Source organism: Galleria mellonella, unplaced genomic scaffold, assembly GCF_026898425.1.
Source record: "Galleria mellonella isolate WM207_F2 unplaced genomic scaffold, CSIRO_AGI_GalMel_v1 utg72, whole genome shotgun sequence".
In the NCBI taxonomy this organism is placed as follows: domain Eukaryota; kingdom Metazoa; phylum Arthropoda; class Insecta; order Lepidoptera; family Pyralidae; genus Galleria; species Galleria mellonella.
Window position 1 is genome coordinate 909,012 of NW_026442144.1, and position 23,300 is coordinate 932,311.

General features: G+C 31.1%; 1 protein-coding gene across 2 annotated transcripts in view; it reads left to right on the plus strand.

The window, feature by feature from the left end:
* The window catches only part of LOC113517022 (neuroligin-1), an 86,559-nt gene that overhangs the window by 44,177 nt on the left and 19,082 nt on the right, over positions 1-23,300 (plus strand). The window contains exons 2-4 of one of the 2 annotated variants that reach the window (XM_031908045.2): positions 19,878-19,936; positions 20,026-20,399; positions 20,848-21,065. In XM_031908045.2, the coding sequence (XP_031763905.2) occupies positions 20,209-20,399; positions 20,848-21,065 (409 nt within the window). In that variant the 5' untranslated portion in view covers positions 19,878-19,936; positions 20,026-20,208. The remainder of the gene's footprint in view (positions 1-19,877; positions 19,937-20,025; positions 20,400-20,847; positions 21,066-23,300) is intronic. The other variant, XM_026901539.3, reaches the window with a different exon arrangement.

Consider the following 23,300-nt stretch of genomic DNA (forward strand, 5'->3'; position numbering starts at 1 on the left):
TTCAGACAGCCTTTAAATTTATGTATGTATTTATTTATGTATAGATCATATTAGGTTTTACCAAGAATAAGAATCAGAGAAGAGCGTTATTATATCTTGGTTTTGATTTTTTTATAATAAATATCAGAGGAAAACTTTGTACAAAAGTCAATTGCTTGAGTACATCTGTCCCATTCGTGTTTTAACCGTGAAGCAGTTGTGTTTGCATGGCTGTGTTTCGGTTTGAAGGGTGGGAAATGGCGTGAATTTACTGGGTACAGAGGAATAACACTTAAGTCCTCAGGAATGGCAACGCATGGGGGTATTATGGGCGAAACAGTATACTCTGTTATGTCCATGATACTGCTCATGTCTTTAGGCGACGGTTACCACTTTCCATCAGGTGGGCCGTCAGTTTGTTTGCCATCCTATGTTGTATAAAAAAAAAATACAAATTTCTATATACTGCAATTCATTAATATGTATAGATTATATATATATATATATATCTTAATTTTCTTTTGGAGATATTGTTATTAATAAGTAAACGTTCTACGTTGCAAAATCTGCATAAATTAGTTTGCTTTCACTCCGTTCAAACAGTCAACGAATCTAGTTAAAACTCCACCGAGGCAAACTACCAGTTAGATTTAATCACTAAAATAAGAAGTAGAACTAATGCTGCCGCGTACAGTTGGGGAGTTTAACCTTCTTATTTATTTTATTTTATTTATTTATTTTGTGATACATACGTAACAATGGATGGTAAAACAATATAAGTCCTCTTCATAGAGGACCATTCAACCCCATCTATCGAGGTATACAAATTTACAATTACATAAGAAACAATTTATATTATATAAAAAGAAAAATCAGCAATGTCACATTTATAGTATAAAAATATATCTTATCATTGAGCTTACTGATGAATCACTATTTTATAGTTTTAATAAATTTGTGTAAAATAATGTTTAGCTGGGGGGTTCTCTCGTATGAAAAAAATATATTATTAAAGGATACAATTTGGAATTTTATTATGAAAACTGTTGTAAGTATATATTTTAACTGTAAGACTAATTGGATTGACTTACGTGTATTTTAGTCGTGAAAGCTCGGCTAGTTTCGGGATCATTTGCGACCTAAATTCTATTCGAATACTAAAAGTAATTAAATGTAATCCTCAATCAATTAACAGAATTCATCAAGAAACAATGATTTTTAATTGACGTTAAGAATTCTACTATAACAACATAAGTATTAAGATTAATTTCCATTATACCCATCCTTTTGATTTCAACAATTTGTGTTTTCCATCGATACAGGATTAAATTTTATTTCATTTATTTTGTTGTATCGACACAATTAGAAAAATTGCTTTATACAAATTGCTCCTAATAGTATTGGATCGATATATCAAAAAGAAAATGAACACCCAACGTGGAGGCTGTTATAAAATTATGTTGAGAAACTAGCGGGAAAGATTTTAATTAAACATAACTTAGATATTTGCCTAACGACGTCATCACGGGTTATGCGAGCTGCGGTCCGCAGTGCAAGGCGAGACGCTGTGACGCAAAGCGTTGAACGTCTCCTGAAAGAAAGAAGACTTTCGACTGAAGTGGAAACAATTGTTGGAAACAACAAAAGCACAATGAGTTCATTAATCTCTCCTTTTTACATAGATATATTTCTTTAACTTAAAAATTGGTGTATGCTTTTTAGAATAGATTCAAGGGATCATGAGATTGATGAGTTTGCCCCATCTATTGTATGGACACACATAAAATCTTAAGGTCTTTGCTGATTGATATTATCCAAAAATTGAAAATAAATTATAAATGTAATAATGTACTTACGAAAAAAGTAACAATGTGTCGAAAAAATTTCCCCTAGTATCAAGAAACCACATTGTATAAATTTTCAATAATAACGTTCGCGAGTCTTCAATCACATTAACATCAGCTGTTAACTGTCCATTGCTGAACATAGGCCTCTCAATAAGGGTATTTTGCCAGTTACTGCCATGCTTGGCAGGCGAGTTAGCAATGGTAGTTAAGCTTTAGTGATGTTTTAAGAGAGAACCTGGTGCCCATTACGTTTCCTTAGCCACCTCTTACGACACCCCCGTGAAAGGAAGGGGTGGCCCATTCTATGCTGACATCACACGGCAAGACAACATGACTGTATAGCCCTATACAATTGGTCGTATTATGACCACCAGCGCCGCCGACCGCACGCGCGCAGCGATAAATAGCTTGCTGGTTGCGCAGTGCTGCTTGCGACACAATCGTGATCTGTACTCGTAAATAAGAGCTTCTATCGTGTTCGAAATTAGTCGGACATCCCAAAAATAAAAAATGTGAGAAAAGCCGATGTAAAGACAACTACATATACCTAAATTTCAATCTATTATTTAAAATTTCTGAATGTATTTTAAAATATTATCAAATTATAATAAACTATAGATTAACTATATACGTTCATAACTGTCAATGAATGTTCACGACTTATCATAATCATAAAGGTAAAGCAGAGTCAACCGTCACTTTTTGACTTTTTACAGCCAATTCTTGGTTTGTTAAGTACCAAATATAGCAAGTGGACCGTAAAATTTAAGTTATATTTTGACTCATACGAGTATATTAACTATTGGTGGCTAAATTTGAAAATACGAGTATAATCACTGAGGGTATAAAGTCTAAGCAATAAATCTGTCATGATTGCTTTACTTTTAATATTTCGGATAATGTGTCAAGTTAAGTACTTGTATTAGGTATCTAATGTACTACTGATATTCGAATATCCAAAAAGTAATTTTATATTGGTTTACAAGACGAGAACTACCAGTCACTGAGACGAAATAGAATTAAAGCTGTCAATAAAATAAATAAAATGACGCTTAAATGATTTAAAGCTTTTGGTTCGTTTGTGAATAAACCTGTAAGGGTCAGTGCGGCTCAATGTGGCTTTACCAAATTGATTTTACGTGTATTGCGGACTTTGCTGTCGACTCTGTATTGGTATTTGTGACTCAGACTATAAATACTATCTTGGATTTACTATACAGTGTTACAATTTTCGTTCTTTTTTAATATTTATTTTACCTTCGAGTCTAAACAAACAGTAGTGTACGAGTCTACTGGAACAATGAAGCATCTGTGGATAACATTTAATAGAATAAGGTTTTCTTTTTATTTTCTTGTTAAACTTTTATCTCGTGTGATAAACACAGCTGGTTCTTGATGAAAAATAATTGGTGTAATAAATCTAATAAATAGTTAGGTTATATAAATAACGTAAATATTATAGTCTATTTACGCCTGTGATTTTACTTACGTGAATTAATGATAAAAAGTATTGTATCTAGGATATGGTTCGTTTACCTATGTGTAAAACAATAAAATCGTATAGCTGAGTCATATAGATGAACAAACACTGAAACATCTTTACAAAATAACTTATTGATTAGTAGATAAGTACTGGATGAAATTATGATAAATTTACATATTAATTTTGCCAGGGTTAATTAATTCTTTTGAATAAAAATAATATGTATGTAATAACAAGGGCTCTCAATAGATACTGCAAACTAAACAAGTACATGGCCCATAGGCTTATGCCTAAAAAGTGTTTACAGATTTAAACACTATAAGAATAAAATGCTGCAGCACTTAATTTGTAGTTGTAGTTCATTTACAGACAACCGATATATCTCCGTTGGGAAATACACTTTATATCCTGAGAAGATAAAAAACATCACTACAAAAAACATCTTCAAATTCCTATCACTAATAGGAATTAGCACCTAATTTTAAAAAAGGGCGAGCACAAAAGATCATGGAAAAGTCGCAGAGCCACAAGTTTTTCTGCCTAAAAAAATATGGGCATGCATTTGTGTAGAAATATGTTCAACTGTGGACAATGGATGTATAAGTAATGATGATGAAACACCGGTATTATAGATTTTAGATCGATGTTCTTCTTGCCAGATATAAAATGACGTTATTTACAATGACGATGTAGGTCGTACATGACGAGGAGGTCAAGAGGTCACTAAGTTGACCAGTTTGTTTTGTGAAGCGGCTGTGGCGGAGGGCTCTCGACTTGTAGAGACGGCCTCGTACAAATAGCCTCACATTTCTTGTTACAGCTCTTCAAGTTGACAGATATCGACCGAATGTTCTACACCTCTACGAAACAACCATCGTTTCCACAACTTCTTACATTTCTAAGTTTGAAATTTTCCATAACGAGCTCTTCCAGTTTTAAAATTTGCTTATATTAATGTAGACATTCTTGTTAACAGTGTTCAAGATTTAGAATGAACTTTCTTGTTTTATTTGACAATAATTAATTGCCGCGTCTTCATAGCGTTCTACTGGAAATTGAGTTTAACTCTGTCAGAGAATGTTTTAAGTTGGACAGTGTTCATTGATTTGAAATAAAAGGAATAAATCATATTCCAATGTTTTGTTCCACTTGTAGTTACAGAAAATAATCAAATACGTTCAAGTTAAACAATATCTAATTTAACTTGTATTTGGAGAAGGGTTTCCATTATTTATTTGTGCGGTTTTGTTTGTGTTTACAAATGTGTATAAAATGTAATATTGTGTTCAGTATCTATCGATAGCCTCCATTCGGACTAAAGGCACAGAGAAAATAGGTATTCAACCCTCAAAAATTCCTGTACATTTCATCCAAATCCGTTTTAATTATCGCGTTTACTCATGTTGTACCTCGTTAATCGTAAATGTGATGGTAATTAAATCTGAATAAGAATGATATAATTCGTTCTCTGTATTCTGCAAAATAAATGATACCATTTAAAATACTTGTATTCAGTTGTAGAGCATTTATTGTATTTTAACTATTTAGTCATGTACGTGACTGGTTTCTATTATTTTTAAAATAATGTAAAAGAAATCAGTAAAATTAGAAGAATAATAACTAAAGATCAAAATAATATAACAATAAACAGATGACACCAATAAAAATAGCAATTTTAGTATAAAATAATAGTTTATTTTGTTAAAAGTTGCCTAGATACGCTATATTAGTTGGATTCCTGTACATGTAGCATTGCATATTCGGATTATTTTTATTTAGTATGGTGTCTAATTAACCTTGTTTTGATATTCGAGTACTTTGGTACTTGGGATAAAAAGAATAGAAACCTAACGAATTGAATCTGGAGACTCGGATAAGTATTTATCGTGCTTGTATGCGTATTCGAGTACTTTTTATCAGACTTGAAATTTTTTTCTGAATTTTACCTTTAATAGAATTATTAAATTCAGTTTTATCGTGTTCATTTTATAGGGAAATCTTAATTAATCTTCTTGCAAACTGCATCGACGCTTGTCATTCAATACACAGGTTAGGCTAAATACTAATATCTTAGATATCTAAGATATTGATTTTTTGTATACAAAATTAGTCATTACGTCAAAATCTACTATATTTGTGTTGTACTATATTTGTCTAATCTGGAAGTATTTGGATCTATTTAATATAAACAGTTGCCAAACTCGAAAATGATATGAACAAGATTCTAAATTTACTTTTTGATCTTAAGAAAAGTTACCAACTGTTTTGATATCGACATCAGTAAAAAAAATATTGTTTTGATTTCATTGCTTTCCTTACCTCGGGCTGAGATAATATAGTAATATACTAGTCTTGAGATATAGCATCTCAGATTTTTGTAAGCAACAAAACAATCCTAATATTGCCGCATCGTTAGAGGCGAGGAAAATATGGTAGTCTTTTTCAATTTGACCTATTTATTGTAGTTTCTTTGGATGTTAGCTGACACTTTAGTACGGTAAATTGGTATGGAGTATTTTGCAATTTTTGAACCAATATCTTAATTTTTTACGTTTTTAGAATGGAAAACGGCTCGACATGCTTCACTATTAGAATTTAGCACAATATCTTCTCAATTGCAATCCGTCTAAAGCTAGAGGTGGCGGTATACCAACATTATAGGTATTTGTGCGGTTAGGACTAAAGAGAGATGAAGGTTGTCCTGTCTGAACTTATATTAAGTTACAATTTATTTATTCTAGGTGCACAGTTCTATATAAAACATACTATAAAGTTAATTGTGATTATATGAATATAATTTAAATCTCAATTGCAAATATAAAATTATAATGATATAAATATACTTACATTAGAATGATAGATCCATGATTTTTTTTAGGCAACTTATAATGGCAAACATGCTGGAGAACCATCTCATGAAAAGTGGTAACCGTCATCTATAGACATGAACAGTACCATGGACATAACAGTGTATAATGTTTCGCCTATAATATCCCTCATGCATTGCCATTTCTGAATACTAAGGTATTATACTTCTGTACTATAACACACAATTGCTTCATGATAGAAAAATACACGAATAAGACGAAGATATTCAAGCAAACTACTTTAGTAAAAAAAATTTACCAGAATTTTCTAACATTATGATTTTATTACACTCAGTACAGATTAATTAAATACATTAGTTGAATAATATATATAATATAAATTTATCAACAATAAGGTGTTAAAGAAAAAGACAGTGTCTTGATAATAATTAAAGATTGTTCATGATTTTAAGCATCTGTTGTAAATACGGCTGTCATTAAGATATTTACTAAAAGACAAATACACTTACATTGTTGTTTAGGTCCAAGATTAATATCACTATAGGATTAATGTTCGCAAGTAAACGGCGCATAGTTGAAGGCAGCTCCTATAAACGGTACTGACATTTTGAGTTTTGATTAATGGACCATAGTTTGGTTTATCCGCATAATACATATTAGGATCTTAAAGATATATCGCAATATCGTTCAATTTATTACTACTTGTGTTTTTTTTTGTATTTTACCATAGGAATGAGACACTTCATCGCTGTAAAAAGTATTACGTATATTAATTCTAGTACTAGTTTAACATTACATCATATTTCATTAACATTTATCTAGTAGTTGTTTTGTACTACATGTATATAATGGAAATGGATCGATAGTTATGATCGTGACTAAGACATTTTGATTGATTATAAGTAGTTTGTTTTTTAAGCAACTTTCAAAATAAGGAGATTCGCAAGTAATTCTATATATATAACTGGAGTTTTATGAACTTACTATGTTTGTCGTTTCTAACAATTGTTTCGATTTCATGCGGAAGTCTTCCTCAAGTACAGTGGAGTACGGTACTTTATGTCGCAGCATCTCGCTTCACACTGCACTCGCAATAGCTGCAGTTCGAGGAACCAGTAAGTTAATGAAAAAAAATTATATACATTAGTTTAATTTTCTATTTGCTATTATGATTACGTTGCTAATTCTAAATCGATTGTGATAATTATTTTTGCAATAATAATATATGGTTTCCCCCGTGTTGGTTTTATTTTAATTTTATAACGGTAGAAATCGCTGTTTAGCTTTGCGGAATAAAAAAACTGCTTCTTATGAAGCAAGAAAAATCGATATGTAAACACAAGTTTCCATCTTATAAATTTCAATATTTACAATGTAGGGTATCTTAAAACTTTTCGTTGTTTATCGTTGGATGTGTGTTTACTATTGAAGTTGTTTTTATTTTACGGAAAAATACATATTTGTTTCATACAAAAATTTATACCAAGCCGCCATCACTTGCACGAGTATTATTATTTATTCTGTTACTAAGAGATAATAAGTAATATCACCTCATCCGCAATATTTGTAAAAATAATTTTCCTCTATTTATTGAGGTACTTGAGTTAGTTTTTACTCAATGGTATCACATCAATCTAGCAGTTGATCATTGGGATAGATGTGTGAAAATAAATGACAAGTGGAAGATTTAAGTGGCTCTAGAACGCAAAAAGAGAACAAAGTGGGAGTTGGCTGAAAATAAAACCTATATAGACTAGTTAGAATGGAAGCTAACAATACAGAATCCAAAGAATAGATTACAAAATTTCACTCTTGTGAACTTTCTAAACTCTTGGTTAGAAAACAAAGCAGTTAGTTAAAGCATTCCTAGCAGCAGAGAATATGGATGAAGCAATATCCCATGCCTTTAATAATCCCGTTGATTATAACTTTGTTATATCAACGTGTTGGTATTATACCAAAGTAGGTAGAGTGTCTTCACACCTTGTGTTTAAAGGGTATTATCATTTGTTATCGTATTATTACCCTTTATTCTTGCACATAAATTACTTGCTCTAACTTTTGTTTGTTAAATATTTCATAATTGTTATAATTAGTACACTGAATATGGTTATTGTGAAGTAGGACAGCCCCATGCTATTAGTATTTTATTCTTTTAAAAATTTTAATGTCCTCAATAACAAAATTATAGTTTTGCCCAAAATAAATTTTACTTAATATATTTATGTTTTTTTTTTCTATAACAATGAAGTAAATTTAAAAAAAAATAGAAACTATTATTACCCGTGATATTGTGCGCATGGATTTTAAGAACATGAAAGTTTTAGATTATATAGATAGAGCCGAGCTAGAGAAAAGCAGACCCTAGAGGCTCTACCTCAAAAACGGGTCAACTTTTTGTCAGCTAGTTGTAAAATTGCTGAATCGCTTTTTTATTATTGTTGTATATACTTACAATATATTTTGACGTGTCTATATTTAATTAAAATGAGATTTTACGCACTGAAAAGGAGCAAAAATTATGAGATGACAAATAGAACTAATAAAGAAATCACTAAATATAATCGGTAACTATTTTCAATTTTAAGCACAATTACTATTATAATCATTTACATTTTTTTTTGCAGAATTCGCGCCACTTTTATGGTTGCAAGTATCTGAAAAAAATTTTTACAATTGAATTATAATTTCCGAAATGAAGTGGATATTTTTTTCAATAAGAATTCAATTATTTTTAATTATAATTTTTATTTTGTGCTATTTTCTTATATAATCAAATATAATATCTATGTAGAAATGTACATAGAGATATTACTGAGTATTATGCAGACTATTTAATGTTATTCATTTTAAATTTAAGTACACTGTTAGGGCACAATTACTTGAGTTATTAATAAAATAATCACCATTCTCAAGTGACTTAAAAAAGGAGATTTTAAATTCGAGTAAGTATATATATTTTATATAAAAAAAATATTTAATTATTGCGCTTATACATATATTTTTTTAAATATCTTTTATGTACCTGCAAACATCGTCTAGTTATAATATTATTATATTAGTAAGATAAAGGTTTAAATGTTGAAGAAGCATGGTATGACAGGACAAAGACATTCTATAAGACTACAGAAGGCCTTTGTTTACTCTAAAAAGAAAACTTATGAATTTATGAAACTTCTTTGCTAAATAAAATAAATTGCTATAAATTCTTTATTATTTATTTATTCTGTAACTGTAGTAAGTATATTCAGACACCTTAATTATGTTAAGTATGCCTTTCTAATATAATAAAATGTAACTAAACGTTATCTGTGTATAAATATTGATATGAGGGGTTTACAATATAGTAATCAAAATATATAGATTTTTTTTTCTATCTGTATATTTGTCCAGCATCACGCAAAAACTGCTATACCAAATTGGATGTAGTTATTACAACGGTGTTCCTGAAGCTGTTACCTTCAGGAACTAGTTTTATCTTATGTCCCTGTTTTGAGCTGATCTCAGTCCCTCCCCACGATCACGCGATATCTTGATAAATATCATCGTCACCATGTCAGTCGTTATGTGTCCACTGCTAAACATAGGCTTCTCCTATAGACTGCTATTAGGTTCAGTCCTGAGCCACTTGCTTCCCCTGACTTCTTGCATTGCATTTTAGGTCACTCCATCTAGTGGGAGGTCGTCTTACACTACATTGGCCCGTATGGAGTCGCCACTCAAAAATCTTTCATCTCCATCGGTTATCGGTTTTTCAAGCTATGTGACCAGCTCATAACCACTTCATTTTGCTTATCCTTAGGTTACATTGGTTCTTCTGAGTATGCGTGAAATTTTAAGCGAGAGATCGTACATACCGGCCAGCACGGCCGTTTTTGAAATTAGGTGCAAATATTACTAATCTTTGGTTTATTTGGGGAGAGTTTAGGGATAATTTATTATTATATTGTTTATTTTTCGTATACATAAATCGATGAAAAATAGTCATCGACATCGTAAATTTCGGCGTATAATAATGGCGTGGTCATATGTCGTGCTACAATAAAAAGTCACATAATCTTACGAAGTCGTCTTAAATATTATTCGTCCATTTTCTGAATTCATAAAACATGTTATCTTCTGCTATGTGAAAGCAAATTTTGAAAATAACGTTATCTGAGTTAGCCCGGCCGAGAATTAAAAGCGAGCCCTATTTTCGCAAAATCGCAACGTCTTCATTTATAACTCATAATATTTTTAATTGCTTAGGTCGTAACTTGCTTTTTCGCAAGGAAATTAATATTCTTCATGGTAAATAAAATTACGAACTAAAAATAATATTTTCTATATATTCTGTATAAATATAGATAAATAAATAAATAAAAATTGCTTTAAAGATATTTTATAATAAACGAACTACGTCATTAAAAATATAACAGAAATTAATGTTTTTTTTTTATTATACATAAGGTATTAATTTTTTTTTAAATATGAAATTAAAATGATCGCAATATTTTAAAAGAGTTCTTGCCAGACATAGCTTTCAAGCCGATTTAGTGATAAAATGTTTATATTTTGAGCGATGGAAAACAAGACGAATTTCTTGAATAGAATAACTTAAATTTTATTTAAATTTGAGTAATAAATCCACCCTTAATTGTTGTCGAAATTTCATTTTAATAAGATTTCTGTTTACAATACATGGAAGATCTATGTAGAGGTTTCGAAGAATGAATAAAGATAAACCTTAAAAAAGAAATTATGAGGTTGCTGCTAAAATTATATGATTATATCAAAAACCAAGTGTCAGTAAGTTCAGTATCTTTTAAATAGAATAATATTTAATGTCGAAATCCATCACTTATATCCGTCACTAAAGATAATGATTTTTGCAAGTGAATGAAAGAAATAACTTATTTTGTGTAAACAAATAATGAAAGTTAAGCTCTTAAGAAGGAATGATTTATGAGCCGCCAGTAGCTGATCGTTTATTTTATAGGAAATCGGGGAAAAACTTCGTTGTTTATTTTATACCAATTTGTTAACACTATGACTTAATTTTTTGGATGGTTAAATCTGCTCTTAAATTTATTATAAAAAATTTCATACGACAAGACTATATTGTGGAAGACAATGTCTTTGTGGTTTTATCCTTATACGTTTACCAATAGAAGTAAAAAAAAATTACGATTTTTTTCCTATCCATCTTATACACTAATATATCACATTTGGAATTTTTGGAAAAAATTTAATTAAATATTCAAGATTACGGTTCGTAATCAAACTAGGGCTTAATTACGACAAATTTAATGAGAAGACAGTAAATATGGGAGTGATATCTCCCATATTGCACAAATCATTAAGAAATCGTTCTCGAATTGGCGAAGATATGCAATACACACATTCGCACGCAAATAAAATAGTGAAGAATCTCTGTATCTTCTTTATGTGCATGTGAGATCTATTTGAAAAATCTCTTCTTTTTGGAAGTCGCTTAGTATTATTATTGGTGTTTTCTTTATTCTAGAAACATTTGTTTCGGTTTTCACTTAGTCTGACGAGTAAATCTATATGTGAATTAGTTTTAAAACACGTTTAACTACCCACAAAGAAAGACACAGAATATTTAATACAAAAAAAAATATTACATGTTTGATTCTTGAATAATATGAAAATAGTAGAGGAGTATCGGCCATAATTTTATAAAAGCTATAACTCATTAGCTTTATAAAGTAATATCTCTATGCATGGCCAATGAGAATATTTCTATAAAATTTCATTTTGTAAAGTTTTACTACATAGATAAGCTAATGACAAGGAGTATCCAACCAATTTGGATTTTGCGGGGAAGGCTTAAGCTACCGAGATTTAGCGCGTTGGTGTCCATTAAGACGGGTACATTGAAACTGAGACGGAGAGAATGCCAGGGATTTTATAACTATTTACCATGCAAATGTCTCGCGATACAATCTTGGATTTTTTCTTGTTTAATTACAAGTCGCTTTTTTATGCATAACGTTTTAAGAGACAAATTAACATAATTTGAGTGTACACAATCCGAGAAAATGGCCGCCAATTTATTATCCTACTTAAGGATAGTATATTAGACACTAAAATTTGTGTTCGGGTCATTTAAAACGAATATTGACATTTGATTCGTGCTTTGGCGAGCACATAAATCCATCATCCGGTAAACCATATCAGAGGCTTTTACTGCATACTGCTTTTTGACATTAGAGGGCGCTGTCTGGATGCGAACTGTAGTTGGCATCTACTGGTATACTTGACAAAATAAATATGTGAAGTTTATTGCTTTTATTATTTTTTACTTTTGATGTGCTTATTAAAAAATAATTGTAAATTATATCTTAACAGTTGATTTTATTAATTAATTATATGTTTTCTATTCTCAGTCAAGACTGATATGAGTTACCTCTCCTAGATAACTAACTTTGGAATGTTTCTATTGGTTAACGAGTCTAGAATTGGAGTAAATAATGGCGTAAGACGAGAGGATCGTGTGCCTACTAAAGCTCTGCAGCGGACGGCCGGCTGGTGATTGATGACGTCAGTTCGCCACATGCCAACCAGCTTAGTTCTGCTGCCGCACCTCACTAAAACTTGTCAGTTTTGGTTGTTGAAACGGCTCGCTTCTCAATTGCTGACGCCCGTTCTCAGTAATATTATTTATTAGTTTCTTGACAAATGATGAGTTATCTTCTATTCTAATTAATAGCTTTTTGTTAGGAAGTATTACTATTACTCATAGTAACTATGAGTCTGTAATATATAAGTGTGTTTGTTTCTTTGTTACTTCTTAATGCCCATTCGCCGTTAGCTGATCATTTTTGCGACGTCTTTTTAATATTCGACACCCCATCTAGAGTATATGATCTAAGATCGGCCCATCAATTTTAGCTATTGTGCTTGTCAGAGATTAACATTTTCAATAGACGTTGTCAATAGATGGCATGATTTCAGACTTTGATGTCTTCACAAAGTCCCTTGAATTATCCATCATGTTACGAAGTTTCTGTGGGTTATAAGTAATGAATATAAGCTCTAGCTGTATAAACATATTCATCTCTTACTAGCGATGCGCGAATTCTAATACGTTTGTTATTTAAATAATTCGTAATTACTGATTTTATAACTCGAATATTAAATTAGTAATATACATTTAAGAATATAAATTCTGTATTTAAATGATTTTACTAATTAGTAAGTAATTAAAACACAGTCTTTTCTGTCTGTATCTACTACTATCAAATCCATTCCCTGTACTACTACTAATATATCACTATGTTGATTATAACGAGCGACGACAAACCACTGACAAATATATCTATTTTCAATATATATATATATATATATATATATATATATATATATATATATATATATATATATATATATATATATATATATATATATATATATATATATGCGTAATAATTATTTCCTACTTTCTTTAATTACTACTACTGAATATTGGTATTTTTTACTAAATTTAAACGTTAAAGACATTCCAACGATCGGGTCGACTCGGCTGTGTTCGTACCGACTCATGAATGAAATTAGTAGATAGTCGAATGATATTAGTAATCGGCTGACATTAGTAATCGAATGAATAAAATAAGTAATAGAATTATTTGAAAATCATTCGAGTAATCCGATTGATTTGCTCAGTCGAATAATTAGTAATGGGATTAGTAAAGTTGCACATCATTATCTCTTGCTTAATAAAATAAAATAATATACTATACCCCTGTATCGTCCTAAGCGGTGTTTCAAGCATTCGATTATTCAATTCTTATGCTACTGTGCACACAGTTTGCGAATGTGAAGCGATTACAATCATTACTAACTTGGAGGGCGGTTAGTTAACACTCGGCTTGAGAACGCGTGCCGTCTTCGCGAATCAAGAACAAATAGACGACAGTCAACTAGGAGTTCTTCTTTATACCACTATAAAACATCAAGATACTGTTGTGTATTTGTTTAAATAATGATCTAACAGCATCCAGTCAAAACAAGGTGGAAAGCGTTGTTAGAAGTAAGGACATACGAAATGGGGGGTATCATGGGCGAATCAGTATACTCTGTTATGTCCATTGTACCGCTCATGTCTATAGGCGACGGTTACCACTTTCCATCAGGTGGGCCGTTAGCTTGTTTGCCATTCTAAGTTATATAAAAAAAATTCCACCGCTTAATAGAGTCCTTACATTCTTTTTGGTGCCAAAACCCGGGAGATAATTCTCGTAATATCGGCTGTATAGATAATTATCGTTGTATTAGGATGTTACATATATATTATATATAAATTTATACTCATATATATCAGTTTCGTTATCTCGTAAAGTATATTTTATCTTCATAAACATTAATCAGAAATCGGATTTTACATTCCTAAAATAAGTGGGTAGCCCGCGCGGAATGGTAACTTCCCATTGCCAGTGCATTGAGTAGGCTTACTCTGACTATTTTATAGTGAATTATTCGTTTCTCTTCATCATCGCATCGATGCTTAATGTTTATGTAGGATTATAAAAACAATCTTATTCATATCGGTGTTTTTATAATTTATCGGCTTACATGAACATTAGAATTATTGTGGAATTCTCTTCCCATATCTATCCGTGAGAGTCAATCCCTAAATATTTTTAAGAGTAGACTTAAAGAGCATCTTCTATCTCTATGAACATATATTTATTTATCTATATATGTAGATAATACATATATTTATCTATATATGTATTATCTATATTGTATGTATATGTGTATGTATATGTAGGTATATGCATAAATGTAGGTATATATTTATGTATATGTATGTGTGTATTTAAATTAAAATTTATAATAGGGTACATATGCGAACAATGAATTCCCATAAAAAGAAATGCTTCCAAAGTTAATTTAACCGAATAATACCAGAAGTTCAATAAAAGCTCAACAAACAAATGATGAAAAGTAATAAAAACTCAATATATGTTTGCAAGGAATTACTTGTACCGCATACTTCGCACGTAATGAAACCGATTCATCGCGTTACTGTCACCATTACTTTTGGTATTTATCCATTATGTGTAACACGATATAAATTTCCCTTGTACATACATTAATTAACACTTGGTGAACACCTGTGCGACGAGTTACAAGAGTTAGGTAATACAACTTCTCGCATTCGAGAGAGACACAAACTTTTGTAAATAAATTGCTACATCAATTACATGTGTGTTGTATGATCGTTACCATGCACTGTAATATACTCGATTATAATATAAACTTTCCCTAAAACTAATGATAATAATTTGAGTACGAAATATCTACTTATTATATATTAAAGAACATATAGTCTGCGTCTTTCATAATTTACATTTTTTCGCAAAAAAAAAGCTTTGAAAACACAGGCCGACACACAGAGACAAAATTAATATACGAGTAAAATCAATATGGAAGTAAACAATTTCAAAAAGAAATATTAAAGTCAGTTTAGATTTGGCAAAGATATTAAGTACCCTATATAAATAAAAAATACAAGCGAATTGAAAGCCTAGTTTAAAAATAATTGAGAGCAGCTACTATTTTTATGATAAAAGAAAGAGAAATGTTTGTTTGTCGCAATCACGATAGCATAAGCGGATTTCGTCTTGTCCGATTTTTGTTATATTTCTTTGTATTATTTTTGTCATGAAGCAGGCAGTGCGTGAATAATTCTTTTCCAGTTTGATATGTATAGATCGTTAAAAATATAAGGTAGATTATATTTAACTCTTGTCCTCATGAGTGACAATTGGTGATGTTCAATAATTTTTTAAAAGCATTTCATTGTGTGAATCATCACTGCTGTTTAAACTATGGCTTTAGAAATAAGACTAAGTTTAATCCAGTCGTATTTAAAAAGTAGAATACAATTTTGTGGAAATTGATGATGCATAATCAAAAAGAGCGTAAAGTAAATATGGGCGTACAAAGCTCAATTTTACGAGTAGGCCCTTTTCTTTTTTAGTTTACATAAATGATTTGCCTTACATGGTTGAAATGATAGCTGATTGTTATTCAAGGTCGATCGGAAAAATATAACCAAAATAAAAGATACAGTCAGACGTTCAATTTATAAATTAAACGTCTGACTGTATCGGTTTCAAGGAATCAAACATTCTCAGTTGCGAAAATTTACACCTTACAGAATTATTGCTGCTACCACTACGAGTATGTCGGCTGAACAAAGTCATTAATTCGTTTTTTGGAGATTGTGTAAGATTTTAAATATAGACCTGTCTAAGTCTATCCTAAATTTACCTGAAAAAATATTTAAATCTTCCAAAAAAATTACTTTGTGTAAAAAGGCATATTACAGGGTAGATGATCATATGAATGAAAAAATTTGATAAAATTAAGATTTAGCAAATTATATATAAAATATTGTATTATGTTTGTATTACTAATTATAATTCGAAATAAAAATTGACATTTTGATTACAATATGAACTTACTGACATTACCATATTAATCATTTTATATCATTGTAAATGTCAATTCAAGTTTTGTAATTGATGTGTATTTTGATTACCACATAGGTAGTGTATTGATATAAATTGGGTAAATCGTGAATGGATGTTGCCTGTGGGAACTGTTCTGCTCATGTTTGCTTGTTTAGTTTACATTGCATAATACATATAATTAGAACTCAATATTAATTGTAATTACAGTACTCATACAAATGTATAACTATCTTGTACTTAAAGGATTTAAAAACAATAACTGTTGAGTTTCTTGTAGGTTTTTTTCATCAGATAACAATATTTCGTACTCAGTAGAATTTTTTAAAATAACTATTTAAAAGAGCTTGTAAACAAATCTATTTGAATAAAGATAATTTCTATTTTATTTTATAATTTTAAACTGGTTACCTGGTTAGTGAAGTCAATATCTGAGTAGAGCCACGGAAATTTATTCCTTTTTAGCATTAGTACATGTTGAAATTCTTAGGTATAGACCTACAGATTTAGAATTTCAAATTCAGATATATAGATGACATCTTAAGAGATGTGCTCTATATTTGGAATTAGTAACTATTATAAGGTATATATATCACAGGCCCTAAATTTATTTCGCATAAAAAATATTTATTTATTGAATTTTAATATGCCTAGATAGTGTAAAATGCAAACTTGACATTTTATAGCGTTATCTAGTAGTTAACCATAGACAATTATTTTAAGTATATATTATGTGACATATCATAAAAATAGGTACTCATTTCATATATATACATTTCTCATCAAATACATAATTGTGTATATTCGTCATATATATTTATTTAAAAATTTAATAAAGCGTAAAACGGTATTATAATTTGCAATGACATCTATTATCGACATACTTAAGTAATATTATGAAGGCAACACCTGTTCGAAAGATCATTAGAAATTCACGTAACATTTCTACATCGTTTTGTATGTGGAATATGGTTCCCTTAACCTGCCACGTTAAGCACATTACCGTGTCAATGTTGTACATAAAGTTTAAGATGGTAATAACGTTTATAGGTTGCGGTAGAGTAGGTATGCGATCGATCACCATCAGTGCTATAGCTTCGTGTTATCTTGAGTAGAAGGCGACATCCGTAGCTCGATTACGCTTAAAAAGATTAACATGTTACCTTCTTCCTGATTTTGAAGCTTTTCATCGTTCAGATTTTAACACCGTATAAAATAACGAGCTGGGGCTTTAAACAGTAAATTACAAAGTATAGTTCGATAGTGATATTACAAATTGCAACCGACTGGTTGGGAAAATCGAGTAGCAAAAGTTGCTGCACAATGATGCAATTACTCTATATTAGCTGTTCAATAACAAATTGAGCTTGTTGAGTCTTTAAAATTGGCCATTATTTAGAAAATAAGCACGCTCCGCTCCCTCTTTTATAAATATACGACAGCGATAACATCTATTAGTTTAGGACTGGAAATTATCAAATTGAATAGAATATTCTTTCTGTTTAGATTTAAAATGAAGATATTTTAAAAATAATTGATTATTTTCAATGGTTACTTTTTGTATTTGTATTTCTATTCCTTAAATATGCATACGAAATAACACCTATTGTGTTGATCAGTCAAACAATTTCCTTTCAGCCATCTGTTAAAATTCATACTGCATTGTAGAAAAATATTATATAATTTATTCTATACGATATAAAATTACACTATGAAATCATTGCTGTTTTAATAGTCAACTTATTCTAGGAAAATTTGTGAGCTGCGATAACTTGTAATATTTTATTCTCTTGAAGCATTGTATTGTCTGTGTCGCAAAATGTAGTGGAAATAATTTATAAGTCGCATTTTTAGGCAACCCTAATGATTTTCCTGTGAATAATGGCGATAATTAAAACGGTTGGCGCAGTTCACTTTCTAAGATTTTTTTTTAAAGATCACGATAAAATAACAGGATCAGTCTTCAGTTATATAATTATATTAAAAATTCAAATAAATGAATGAAAAATTCTGCATCAGTTAAATTAGATTTTGTATAATAGAACCGTATCGTATTTAAATATTCCGTGATATCTTAATAGAAAATATTATATCTTTAGATATTAGTAATATAACGAACTCAAAAGTACGAATAAGATTAATTCATAAAAGCTTTAAATGTTGTATGATATCGTAATAAAAAATCTATGAATTTAGACGTTTTTAATGTGACGCAATCAAAAGTGCGTATAGGTACCATAATGGCGAAGTATTACAATGCTTCTGCTTGTCATGCGAGTGATTGATGATGGCTTTCGGCTCTGCCACGTTCTTTGTGGACCGCTTGCGCATCCAAATGTGCCTGTAAATATCGCTGTCAACAACAAAAATCCTTTTAATATATTTGACACATGTCAAATATTTTGCCTTGCTTTAAATATCAATACAAAGGTTCGGGATCAATGCCTATCACTTCTATTAAATGAGTTGATGTATACATATAGATTGATAGGTATTATTTTACATATATTGCTTTATTTATTTATTTTTATTATATATATATATATATATATATATATGGTATTTTAAAATAAGAATTCTTACGGCAAAGTACTTACAGAATGAAATCCTACTTATTTGAATACCTACAAAAGTACGTAAAAGTAAAAATCGACCCATGCTTAGAATATATTAGAATAAAATGTTAGTAAATTAAAAATTTAAAATCTACAAACGTTTCTGACCCTCCCAGCTGGACGCGTCGTGTTAGTATGAGAGGTTAAATATTTTTTACTGCATTTCGATCCACGTTGCTCATGTCAAAATATACAGTTTTACTGGTAGAATTTGACCAAGTATATTAAACTTGTTTCTGTTGACAATTACAAATATTGTAATTACAATCATCAGACTCGATTAATTAGAATGAAAATCAGTCTCGGTATAGTGGTGGTGCGCCGGTGTCGTTCTTTACAGGTAGAACAGACGGTACGTTACTGAATAAAGCTCGCTGTGAAAACGGCAAATTTCGTTTAGAAATGCGATGTTGTTGTCGTGTTTGTATTACATTAAATTATACAAACGTCGGGTTAGGTCTGTTAGGCAAACATTTTCCGTTACCTACTCCATTGTCCGTATCCCGGCTTATTCTGTTAATATTTGATTAAAATGGAAATTTGAAGAAAATTTACCTTTCGTATATTGTAGTTATGGGTGAACCAAAGCAATTATTTTATTTTCCTTTTATTTGTTACTAAATGTTTTTAATTTGTTTCAGGTTAACCCAGCGGTTGATTTATATACGGGTATATTCGGTGCTCCAAAAACATGATTCGGGTAAGTATTGTTTTATGTGTTTTTGTATGTTATCGGTAGTAAATGAATAGGGACACTCGTTTGATTTCTTTGAGTCCGTAAATGTTTAGGTATTATGACAGTGGCGGAGTGTGCGAGAGGAGGACGTTACGGGATGAAGTGGAGGCATATGGGGCGGCGCGCATGCATGAGCGTGCGGCGGGCCGCGTGATGCGCAGGGGCGCGCGCGTGTCCGGCGGCGCGTCGCCTGCGACCGCGACCGCGCCCGCGCACGCGCCCGGCTCGTGCGCGTGATGCGCGCGGACCGTGCCGCGCTCTACGCGTGGCTCCTATGCTGCGCCGCTGCGTTGCCTACGCACAAATACAGCACGCGAGTGGTGCGCACGAAGTACGGGCCTCTTCGCGGGATTGTTGTCCACTCCCATCCGCAGGTCGAAGCATACCTCGGTGTACCGTATGCTACGCCACCTCTTGGTAGTCTTAGGTGAGTAATTACGTTTACAAATTTACTTTCTTGTTCATAAACCTATTTAAACTATTGGACTGTTTTGTCTCTTTCTTTTTATTCTAAACTCTCAATTTGAAAGGAAACGAGAAAACGGTGAAAATAGGTTTCCAGAAAGTTTTAGTTTTTATGATTAATACTCGTAGAGTTAGTTTCTATGAGATTTCGGAATACTCGTTTAAAAAAATTTCAAGTATCTCATATAATTAAATTAGTATTGCACTTAATTATCATTCATTTGACTAAAGAGTCTGCTTTAAAAATTATTTTTTGAGATAAGACTTTTATGCTCGGCTTGTATATCTATAACGCTTAGTCTATAAATAGATAAAATCTAAATTGGATAGGATAATTAATGGCAACCCTCTTGTGTATTGTTTTATGTGATTATCAATAATGTATCTAAAAATACGGTAAAATGACACAGATATATGCCGCCGGTGACACCGTCGCAGTGGCGTGAGACGCGGCTGGCGGACGCAGCGCGGCCGGCGTGTCCGCAGGCGCCCCCGGCGGCCGCACCGCACGACGATGCGCTATTGATGCATCCACGTGCGCGAATCCGTCAACTCGAGAGGCTGTTGCCTGTGCTCGCTAATCAAAGCGAAGACTGTCTATACGTTAATCTCTACGTGCCCATTAACGGTAAGATATATTGAATATGCTTATGGAACTGTTTAAATAATAACAAGGAAGTAGTTTGCTACATACTGTAATTTATTCTAGTTAATGTAGCAGACTGGTTTTCTTTTATATTCCATAACGATGCTAATGTTATTACTGTCAAATGTATCTTACATTTTATTTGAAATATGATGAGATTGCCTGCTTCGTATCCTTCAATTCGTACCATTCAAACATTGTTTAATTTTATTGTGCATTTACTTGGGAAACATTTTAATTTTCTTAGGTTTTCGCGGCAAGCAAAGATGACAGTCCATCACTTCCTTATTGGCTTTAACTCCACGTTTCTACCTACAAACGTTTATCCATTTATCTAGCCATCCAGTCATCCATTATCACCATCACCTTCTATCCTTACAATTTTTTTCATTTATAATATTATAATAGGATAGGTAGATATTCAATTAATTAAAATAAATTAATAAATATTTCTTTTTTTTTAACTAACTACCTACGATATAATAAAAAAATAAACTTGTAATATTAAGACAGATCATTTCTGTGTTTTGTGTCAATAGAGAGAGAGGGAGAGATATATAAATACTTTGTAACGCACGAAATGTTTGACGTCACAAACTTGTTTGTTGTAACAATCAAGAAACTTATAAAGAACAAAGTATACTTTATTCGTTAGAAGTCACTAGATTATCTGTACTAAGAAAATCTTTTGTTGCTTTGTCCACATATCCGTTAGATTAATTCAGAGTTAAATACAGTTTGTATAAATTATAACCTTTTATACAATTAATTTTGTTCCGCTGAAATTGTCTACTTAATGAAAATATTAATTCAACTCGGTATTCCTATTAAAATAACATCTGATAGAATAGAACAATAATATCAACATAATGGAGTACCTATTGCGGCGGTGATTCGCGGTAAGGTCTCGCGGCGCTCGTTAATCCTTGCCAGCCGGTTTATTCATAATTTATTCACGTCATTTCACCGCTAATTCACTGTCCGTTAAATAAGCCGCTCTTCAAATATGCAGAGTTTCACTCTTACCAAAGAAAATTACAATGTTCCAAAGGCTGCGCGTCAGAAATATAAGACAGGGCAATCGCATTAGAGATATTATTATATCATTGCCTTTAATATTTACTTTATGTTAATTATATCATGAAATTTTTAATGGAAGTCTTAAGTTTTAGAACTAACCACAAAATTAGTGCGTTCACATTTATCTTTAAAAATTAGTTGTTTTTTAACAATATTCACAATTCTAATGTGTGGTCTTTAGATCTAGGTACAATATTTTCGTACATTATAATACAAGTCGCTACTGGTGTGCTTGTGCGTAATTGTATTCGGATTGCCAAAAATGTATTCGATGTTCAAGGCTTTTATTTCTTAATTATTATAGAATAATACCTATAATTTTACATTGTTCACAGCTTATGTTACTTATGTATAGTATATTAGAGCACAATATCATTCATAATTCAAAATAACTCAGAGTTGAATTTTAGTACGAGTATGCTTTAATACTCCAGACACCTCATTTGTCATCTCTCCGATTTTATAACTCAGTTTATTAACTAAGTTGTATTTATTTGGACGAGTTTTAATTAAAAAAGCGAGCGTTTTTCAACAAAGTTTAGGAGGACATTAATCAAATGGAAGGAGCTGAAGTGGGTCAGGGTGTCGAGGCCTCAATTCCGTAGTGCATTGCAGTGCATAGTGCCCCCTGCAAGCAGTGCGGAAGTGAGGTTGAGATATTCCACAACAACACCTCGACGGTCAAGAGTTGTTTGGAGCATCAGTACATCTACAGAACATCTATTTAAATTTTTATGTTAAATTTCATTTTTTTTTAATATTTATCAATTTGTTATCATAATTCATGCCGAAATATTGTGTGTTAATCGAGAACGTAGTCTGTGTACCAAATTTCATTCAAACACGTTCATAATGTTTCATATTATTTTACAATATTAGTAAGATTTATTATTCAACTAACAATATTTAATATATATTTATTCATTTAAAAATAGTAAATAATGTCACAACTACGAGTAGTTGTACCTCAACTTCGTTTGTGTGACCGGTATATATCTATATATTGAAGGGAATAAAAATATTCTTAAATTTTTGTCTCGAAATACTACACTAAATTATTAATAATAAATAATAATAATAAATTGTTAGAGTTGTATTGTATAGAATCAAAATAACAATTTTTAAAATATCAGGATA